General features: G+C 42.8%; 1 protein-coding gene across 2 annotated transcripts in view; it reads right to left on the bottom strand.

The window, feature by feature from the left end:
• Window positions 1-1,300: 1,300 nt before the first annotated feature.
• The window catches only part of LOC134463642 (xylosyl- and glucuronyltransferase LARGE1-like), a 110,072-nt gene continuing 101,372 nt past the window's right edge, over window positions 1,301-10,000 (bottom strand). The window contains exons 12-16 of one of the 2 annotated variants that reach the window (XR_010037784.1): window positions 8,701-8,979; window positions 6,009-6,155; window positions 3,193-3,388; window positions 2,033-2,653; window positions 1,301-1,885 (exon numbers count right to left, since the gene is read on the bottom strand). Coding sequence is in view for 1 of the 2 variants with exons in the window: in XM_063216829.1 (XP_063072899.1) it covers window positions 2,456-2,653; window positions 3,193-3,388; window positions 6,009-6,155; window positions 8,701-8,979 (820 nt within the window). In the remaining variant the exon portion in view is untranslated. Of the gene's footprint in view, window positions 2,654-3,192; window positions 3,389-6,008; window positions 6,156-8,700; window positions 8,980-10,000 lie in introns of both variants that reach the window. The other variant, XM_063216829.1, reaches the window with a different exon arrangement.

Here is a 10,000-nt window from a genome sequence, read left to right as displayed (position 1 = left end):
TAAAGCTTTAATTGTTACATTGGGATCATGGACTTGTGCAATCATGTAAGCTAAGCAAACAGAGCACATAACAACCTAGCTTTGTTATCTTATTCTGTAGTGAAACCACAAGGAAATAAATTACGCACCCTTGATCCAGCCGCATTCCCGAAACAAAGGTCTTGCATGACATGGCTTTGGGCCGCTTCTGATGGGTTTTTAAGAAGTGTTCGTAACTCATGCTACGTAGCTAACAAATGCACTAACTGACAGTCTGGCAACAGGGCAAGCCAGGGATCTAGCCAACATTAAAAGATATACCGGTAGTCGCATATCCCACAGCACTGTTATAATAATTTCCCCAAAGCACCGTTATAAAATCGATTCTCTATCTGTTAGCGTCCAGGTTTGTGTCAGGCTACGACCATCTTCAGCTAAAACATTCCTGGGTAATTGCACTCGCTGCTTGTTGTCTAGAAGTGCCTGGGAGAACAAAAAATGTGCTTGTTACATCCAAATACGAATTTGCACCGTGGTCTAGTGATATGATTTCATATTACAGTTTAATGCACCATTTAGATGAAACAAACAAACAGCCAACTTCCGAATGATGATATGGTCAATTTTGAGGGGATTCCGTGACAGCTCGCTTACTTGCTTTGCTGAGGTTCTCTGCCAGGGGGATTCCCCAGGCTACTGGTTCACCAGGAAAGATTCCCCCGCCCCTTCCCATCCCTTGCGTCAAGTAGCGACAACTGAATTAATTCATTTGGCCGACAACCACTAAGGTTATTTAGAACTAGGCTAATTTATTTAACAAGTGACATGTTCAACCGCTGCAACATTTTGTCACGTTTTCGAATACACACATTGTTCGGCAGCAATAGCAGAGTTGTGGTTGTGCTTCTGTTAGGTAGTTCTAGGTAGGCTAGTGGACGCGTGTCATTTGAATAGTTTTTAGGCATATGAAGTAGGGAAGAAAGTGTGTTTGAGAATGGATGAAATGACGTCTTCAGATATCTTGACCTACGTGTTTTCCGAAACAACGGTTGTTTTCTTTTAGTGACGCGATAGAGTGGCAAAATGACAGCAATTTGACCTCTAGCTACAGCGTTATTTTCAAAGACAAAATTAAAAAAAGGTTTGGCTGAAAACAGATGTGTGCAACTGGAGGACAAATCTTGGGGTAGAATCAAATCATCCGATTCGATGACGTTCATTTAGCATGTAGACCGGACCAGATCGGAGTATTCTACGTTCTATTCATAATCGGAGTAATGCTTAATCGAATTATTAATGTGCATGTAACCACGCTCATAGACTCCTATGAGCCTGCGGAACCCCCAACGTGATGTCATAATAGTACATATTCTTAAAATTGTTAACCTGCAACCCCACCTTTAAACTTCACAGTACTTAACAGCATAATACAATGGATGGTATTCTTTTTTTGTTAAATTATTTTCCCTTTGAGAAAAGAAAAAAAGCAAGAAAATTGAAAGACTAAAAACAATTCCTGTTTTTTTTTGTCTCTCTTCGGTATTGGCACCAGATGCCTTTAAGCAAAACATTGTCTATTTGTAAAAGGAAAAAAAAAAAATATAACATGGCCACGATGAGCCATTTGGCACATTTGAATAACACACAATAATAGTGTCACAGTCACATCAGCCAATCAATGGCCTTGGGGCAGACAGTGTCACCTCTCCAGTTCAATTGCTATTGGTCTAGATCCAATGATGGGGGGACTGGGTTTGTCCTTTAGTGTTAATTTCGCAGACTTGTTCTCCGTGTTCCTTTCTTAAAAGCTTGAGAAGAGAAGAGATTTTGGGCTTTAATGTTGGAGTCCATTCTATTGTCTACTACCACAAATTAGTTTCTTCATTGTTAGAGCATCAAATTGATCCTGTGGAGGGGGGGAGAATACATTTCAGTCATCCGAGAATTGGTACTGAGCAAGCAGTCCTTTTCTACCCAATTAATTGCAGGCTTAAAAGGAAAGCAAAGCCTGGAGACAAGAACTTGTCTTTTCCTGAATACCATGTTTTCTTACCTGACATCCAAAACTTGAGGTGGTTTTGTTTTGTTGGAGTTTTGTTGTTTTTTTGTTCGTCTTCAGGGGGCTGAAAGGCATGATGGGTAAGGACTGGGCCAGCCAATCCCTTGTGTTGTTTGTTTTGTTTAGAAAGGAAACCAAAAAAAATGGGGGTCAAAAAAGGTCATTCACATATCTGGAGCCATAAAGGGTATGTGTTCACATTGGCTAAAAGGGTAAGCCCATTGTTGAAGCAGAGTCCATGTTTGTTCATTTCCAAATTGTCTGCAGCTTAGTAACAACGCTTTGTCTGTTCAACGCTCAGGTTGCACAGTGCAGTTCATTTTATCTGCAGGTACAGAAGAAAAGGAGTATGGGGCCTGTGTGTGTTGAGTGTGTGTTGTGTCTCTCTTGGATGAATGGACGGATGGATGGATACAGCTAGCTGTTGTTTTCGGCCGTCATGTACTTGAGAGCGGCGAAACCGTAGCGGCGGGACATGTTCTGTTGGAACTCCTCTTTGAGCGTCTTCAGGCAGACGCGGTACTGCTCGTTGGAGCGGAACTTGGTGATGTCGAAACTGGGCGCGTGCGGCATGTGGATCATGTAGGCATTGGGCAGGACCACAAACTCGTACTCCTGCAGAGACAGAGGCACAGACAGAGACACACAAAAGTGTTTCCATTAAAAAATTAAGCACATGTGAAATACACAAACATGCAAGGATAACAGGTAAAAGGTAAAAAATGCCCGACTGTTACTCCACAGTCATAGATGGAGCTTGGTCTGGTATAGACAGTAGAACTCATTAACTTTAAATTCTTAGAGGCCGGATCAACTCGCATCTTGCATCATCTGAAATATCTCAGTGTTTTACCTCACTGAGTTACTTATTACACCGCAATTTTTTAGTGATTGTTTGTTTTCCGTTGGTCATGTAAGATAGCGGTGCGCACATCCAAGATGCAGGTGCAGGACAAAAGGTGAGACACTATGAAAATAAAGGTGGAATGTCTGATGTCCAAGTCTGATGAAGAGCACACTACTCGAAAACGTTCACTTGGTAAAATAAAATACAAATAAAAACGGGAGCAAGTGTGCGGACATTCTACCTTTATTTTCATTGTTTTCCAATGGTGCTAACAGTGACAACTGAAACAGCTATCAGGTGTGTTTACCTGGGCATCCAGCTCCATGATGTGAGACACCTTGTTCCAGCCAAAGCCCACGAACCGCCGGTCATACTCGGGGGAGTCCTTCCTCACCATCACGTACGGCTCAAAGTCCGCCTCCCATTGCACGCGATACGGCGTGGTGGCCGTCCGCCATTTTGCAAAGTTGGTGGGGGCGTGGCCCTTCATCCAAACGTGGTACCTATGAAAAGGGGACAGATTAGACTAGATTGAGACTCAATCCCAAAATTTCACTGTGTAAGGAACAAAACAAGTCAATTAAAGGCCCATTTCCTGCATAGTGACCTATAATTCAGTGAAGAAGAGAAAGAGGGCCAACGAGGGTTCTTGGAATCTGAAGGTTGCAGGTTTGAGTCCTAGACCATCCATGAAAGTAGTACCCTTGAGCAAGGAACCTAACTGCACATTGCTGCAGGCACTGTGACCTATACCCTTGTACTACACCTGTAAGCCGCTTTGGATAAAAGCATCAACAACGTAAGTCTTATTTAATGCAATGTCATATACAGTATGTCACCATTTATTCTCTCAGGTGCTTTAGTATTCTGCCTTTTCACAGCAGTTTGTTTGTTTGGGACATACATAAAAATGATGGTGACGAAGAAGGTCATACTACAGTACAGAGGTAGGCTTACAGAGCAGAAAATAGCATACATTATGAAAATCGTTTTTACCTATTTTAGCATGAATGGAATTTCTATATATGGTACAAACCCCAAATGCCTCCTTCTTCCTTTAACCCAACTAGCACCATGCACAGAAGTGCTGACCTAGATTTGTCTTGTTTCGGTGTGTGTGTGTGTGTGTGTGTGTCAGTGTGTGTGTGTGTGTGTGTGTGTGTGTGTGTGTGCGCGTGTGCATGCGTGCGTATGTGTATGTGTGTGTGTTTGAATGTCTGTGTGTGTGTGTGTGTGTGTGTGCGTGAAAATGTTAAAGTGTGAAGGTGTGTGTGTGTGTGTGTGTGTGTGTGTGTGTGTGTGTGTGTGTGTGTGTGTGTGTGTGTGTGTGTGTGTGTGTGTGTGTGTGTCTGTCTGTGTGTGTGTGTGTCTGTGTGTGCATGCGCATAAGCCTTCCTCCAGAACACGGATGACGTTGTACATCAATACAATACACTCCTGACACAGATAAGACAATGGACAAATACGTATGTGGGCCATCTGGGGAAAAAAGCTGAATTTACAGACAATTGTGTTCATCTAGTGTTATCAGTGTCAGTTCAAGTTGAACGGGTTGCTGTAATAAACTGCTATTTCTGCTTCCTTTGCTGCATTCTGTGGTCTACATGTCTGTAAGATGTGCTATTATGATGTGCAAATTTAGGACACAGGGTTATACAGGGTTACTCTACTCATCTGAGAACCCTGTATAACCCTGATCATTTACTTCATCATGCCTGCATATTTTAAGTTATAAGTTCCTCCATGAGTTGCATATTGCTGCACTTTCTTTTGTTTTCTTTACTTTTTTACTTGTATTTCTTGTATAATGCGGTCTTGCACTCTGCATTCCCACATGCTGTTTTGCTATGTACTGTATGTCCTCTCTGTACACTAAGCCACTTTGGATCAAATGGCCTGCTACAGTAAATGTAATGTGAAAAAATGTGTTCATTGTGCTTTATGGTTTGTTTTGGTATGCTGCTTGTAGATGTGTTGATGCCTGAGGCGAATTTATCTTATTTCGTCTTCTTGGGTCAATAACGTTTATCTTATCGTCACTTCTACTAAATGGTCCACTTATGGAAGGACACACACACACATACGCGCGCACACACACACACACACACACACACACACACACACACGCACGCACGCACGCACACACAAAGCCACACACATTCAAACTGAACACAGGGTGCAGATCTGAATTGCTGATGCAAAAATAGATTTTTAGAAGTGTGGTGATTTCACTTTCATATCTGTCCTCGGAACAGTGCCTGGCCCCTTCATTTTACCATCACGTTTTCTAAATGTGTCACTTACTGTAGTGGTGGACATGCCTGCAATTATAGGCGTGCCCAGATAGGGACAAGGGAGGCGGTGCTGTAATATAATGTAATGTAATGTGATATACCCTGCCTTGCACCCAACTTCATTTACAGGCACCTCAGCTCCTCTCCCCCTTGTTGCCTGGATATAAAGGGTTCAGACACACCATGTTGAGACTGAAGCACAGAAATTATTCTGGCTTCTTGACTGTCAAAAAGAAAGGGAAGAAGTTTTTCTTCTCTCCACGTCTGTCTGCAAGGAGCCGACTGACATGAGAACGAGAAAGAGAGCTTGACTACTTGATCTCGCTGTCATGAAAGTGAAAGAAGGAAGGCAGGGGTGCTTTCTCCATCTTGTTAGGGCCCTCAATCGCTTCTTTGAGAGGGTGTCGGAAAGCAAAAGAAAAAAAGTTTTCACAGAGACTGAAAAGATAGAGGGAGATATCTGAGAGAAGTGTCTAGGGTTCATGGATGAGACAGTTTGTCTTTTACGTACATGCAATAGAAATCTCTGGAACTTTTGTTGTGTCTTCTTTGTATGCAACTGCCCAAGGGCATGTGTACAGTAGTCATGTTTAGTGGCAGACATATGATAGGATGATACAGAGAAGAGAGAGAGAGAGAGAGAGAGAGAGAGAGAGAGAGAGAGAGAGAGAGAGAGAGAGAGACAGAGAGAGAGACAGAGACAGAGACAGAGAGAGAGACAGAGACAGAGACAGAGAGAGAGAGACAGAGACAGAGAGTTAGAGATGAAAATAAAGAGAAAAAGAAGGGGGGAGGGAGAGAGAGAGAGAAGAGTCTGTGTTTTTTTTACCTGAAGGTGAAGAGAGTACCCATGTCCAGCTGGGACAGCAGCTCTGCTTTGGATTTGGGGAAGGACAGGCGATAGCGCAGCGTCTCGAAGGCCGGCACCACCAGAGCCTTCTTGGTACTGCCCATGTCCAGCTGAACCACAGACTTCCTGAGGGCCAAACACAGAGCACAGGGAACATGGAACACTGTGACACAACATACGAACTAGGGAACTTTAGACTAGACTTCCTGATTGCCAAACATAAAGAATAGAGAGCATGGGACACTATGAAAGAATATTCAGGGACCTTCAGAGTTCTTGAGGGCAGAACACCAAGAACAGAGAACATGTAATGCTATGACAGAATATTCTGGGACTTTCAGACTTCTTAAGGGTGGAGCACAGAGCACAGACAGCATTGAACACAATGACACATAACATTCTGGAGTTTTCAAACTTCTTGAGGGCTGAACACAGAGGACAGAGAACACGGAACACAGTGACACACGACATTCCGGAACATTCAAATCATATAAGGATCTGAGGAGGGAAGACTAAAAGAAGTCTCAGAGAGAACATTCTGGCACATAAACCATGTCAGGATGAGAGGAGTACAAGAGACCACAGAGAGCATTGACTATTCTCAGCCAAATAAACAGGAACTTCCATACCGGAATGTCATGTGGATATCTGAGGTGCTGATTACACATATGCAGATATTGTAAAACGTGGATATATTTTTTTGTCAGTTTAGGTGTTAAAAATCTATTTACCCTGTAAATGAGAGGCCAAAACCAATGTGTTTTCAGATATATACACATGGGTGTAAACAGAGCTTCTCAGTAATGGTTTCTCTATAGCATTTTATCAGGACACGAAAAGGTGTAACAGAACCAGACTTGTTTGAGATAATCAACGATCGATCAACTGAAATGTAATGATGAAAGGGGATACAGGGAAATGTTTAAAAAATGGATGACTATAGAAGTAATGCAGTGTTCTACAAAAACTCTGTCTTGTATATAAACCTTGTATAATTTTGTATGAAAAAAGAAATCCATGTTTGTGTAATTGTTAATTCACTTCGAGCCATTACCATAGCTCCAGAACGTGTGACTGTGCTTTTAGATTAGGTGATGTTTACCAGAGAGACACAAGGCACCGGATGAGACCGCATGCTGTTCTTATAAATGAAAGTGAAAGATCTGTAGTAGAGATCTGTAGGCTTGATGTTCCAAGCATTGAGGGATTAAATGAATGGCTCATTAATTTATGGTGATGATTTCGTTTCAGTCAATGAGGCGCAAAATGTAATGCAATTCATATCTCCATCTTAACATCACAGTGTGTAGCATTACATTTGTACGGCAAGTCTTTAAAATGCTCGATTCATCTGAAATGGTGGCGGAGTAATAGCTAAACAATGTAACGACAGACCAACCATGCAGAATTATCTGTGTATATACTTCAGGTTCCCAAAAGACTGTAAAATGTATATTTTATATTAAATGTTGGTGAAATAGTACAGTCATAATGGACAGTCTTTAGTCCAAGCAAAACTATCTACCTATGACTCATGTTTTCAGGATTTTTTTCCTTCCGCCTCTCCACAGTCTTCACACACTTTTTTCAAGACAAATCAAAGTGATAAGGTAATGGAAGTCATGTCAAACAAATAGATGCAGCATAAGAAGAGGCTAATAACAAGCAAGAACAAACATGCACAGAGGGAGAGAGAGAGAGAGAGAGAGAGAGAGAGAGAGACAGATAGGGAGAGAAAAAGAGAAAGAGAGAGAGAGCGTTGATGTTAAGCAACACTTTCAGTTCCTGTTTCCTTTATCGACAGATAATCAAACAATATGGCAGCGAATAACAGCAGGAGGTGACGAAAGCCTGTTGCCTGTGCTGTTGCCAGTTGCTCATGAAAGTAAAAAAGATTTCTATTTAAAACTGAAACTATTTCTACTGTGATCACGAGCTACACACATGGAGGCTTGGTGAGAACCAAACTATTGGAAAACAACCTTGTACCGGACTTGAAAGACTTGGTTCTCATCTGAGATACTTGTAGATGATCAGAAAGTTGATGTTGGACGGGAAGATGGTGGAACAAGCTACAAGTCACTTAGCACCTGCTACGTAAATGGGATGCTATGTCTGTGATATAATTGGTGGCCATGACTCCTGGCCCTGATTCCCATTGGCTCTTAGCTAAGGTAGTCGTAGGAACATGAGCAGGAGGTCGCTGACGGAGAGGAAGAGGGTGGAACAAGCTACAAGTCACTTATGCCTCTTTTCCACTGCTGGTTTTCTGGTAGGCCTACAGCTTGACACAGTGCGACTCAGCCGCCACTTTTTGCTTTACGACTGAGCTGTGTCTTGCCTATTCGAAAAGCAAAAAGTGGCAACCGAGTCGTGCTGTGTGGAGCTGTAGGCCCACCAGACAACCGGCAGTGGAAAAGAGGCACTAGCGTCTGCTAAGTTTACTAAATACCATGTAATGCCAATTGGTCCCTGTGCCTCCCAGCCTTATTCCCATTGGCTGTGACCAGAGGTACTCATAGAGGCTGTGCATGGGCAGGAAGTCGATATCAGACAGAAAGCCAGCAGAATATGCTACAAGTTTCTCAGCTTCTGCTTAATATAATGTAATGTAATGCCTGTGATTTGATAGCTCCCCATGACTCCCAGCCTGATTCCTATTGGTTCTCACCTGAGGTACTCGTAGAGGCCGTACATGGGCAGGAAGTCGATGTCGGAGAGGAAGATGTAGGGCGTGTTGACCTGCCGCATGGCCACGTTGCGCAGCAGGTTGACGGGGTAGAACTGGCCCTCCTTGTAGACGATGTGGTAGCCCACGTTGCTCCTGCTCATCAGCACCTCCGAGCCCTGGGCATAGCGCAGGAACTGCTGGGCCTCCGCATCCGACAGGTACAGGGCCAGACTGATGGGGCCCTCCCAGTGCTTGCAGATGGCCTCCAGCATCTGCAGTCTATGATGAAAGCACACACACACACACACACACACAAATTCACAAAGTGCATACATGAAGGAGATGCTGAGAGTAGAGATTTCCAGACGTGGGCACACATACGCGCGCGAACACACACGCGAACACACACACAAACGCACACGCACACGCACACGCGCGCACACACACACACACACACACACACACACGAATGAACGCATGTGTGCACACAGACACACAAATATAAACACACAGGAATAAAACACAGACAGCCACATAAAAACACATGCATAAGTACCCATAAACCCACAAACACACAGAAAGAGAGTGTGCGTGTGAGGGTGTACAATCCATCAACAACCCTTAACAAGACAGGTTAAAGAGGAGCTCTAGCTTTAAAACACTGTTAAACACACCACTGCAGACCTGAGCAGGCATTAACCACTCAAGAACGATATACAAACCTCTGCACAACCATTAACCAACGCTGAACCAGCACAGCCAGTGAGCAGCCTGCACTCATGGCAGGCCATTAACCGTTCAGGAAAAACAGTGTGCAAACATTCCCACAACACTCAGATTCCAAGGATTAGGTGTGGGCGACATGATGATACTAAATCGTGAAAAGATCGTCTTGAATCTGTCTTATACATAGATCGTCTTGCAGTGTGGATGTTTACTATCAGTATCAGAGTCTACTTACTTAGCGTTATTGTCTTCTCTTCTACTCTTTTTATTCTTTTCATGAGAGTGTCCTCATTGTGTTTACATTTAATTAATAGCTCATTACATACAAATGGCAAGTATAAAAAATGCCCGTTTTTGTTTTTTTGTTGTTTTTATCTTTTCGATGGAAGATCGTGATCAAAAAATCGGAATCGAGATTTTATGTTAAAAAAATCGTGATATGAAATTTTTGCCATATTGCCCACCTCTACACGGTATTTTTTTGCCTTCCGTCACTATAGCTTAAAAATGCAACAATAGGCAAACATTGACACAACTCATATAAAGAAATAAAAACATAGTGCTTCTTTGTCTT

This window comes from Engraulis encrasicolus, chromosome 15 (assembly GCF_034702125.1).
Source record: "Engraulis encrasicolus isolate BLACKSEA-1 chromosome 15, IST_EnEncr_1.0, whole genome shotgun sequence".
Taxonomy (NCBI): domain Eukaryota; kingdom Metazoa; phylum Chordata; class Actinopteri; order Clupeiformes; family Engraulidae; genus Engraulis; species Engraulis encrasicolus.
This window is presented reverse-complemented; position numbering and strand designations above follow the sequence as displayed.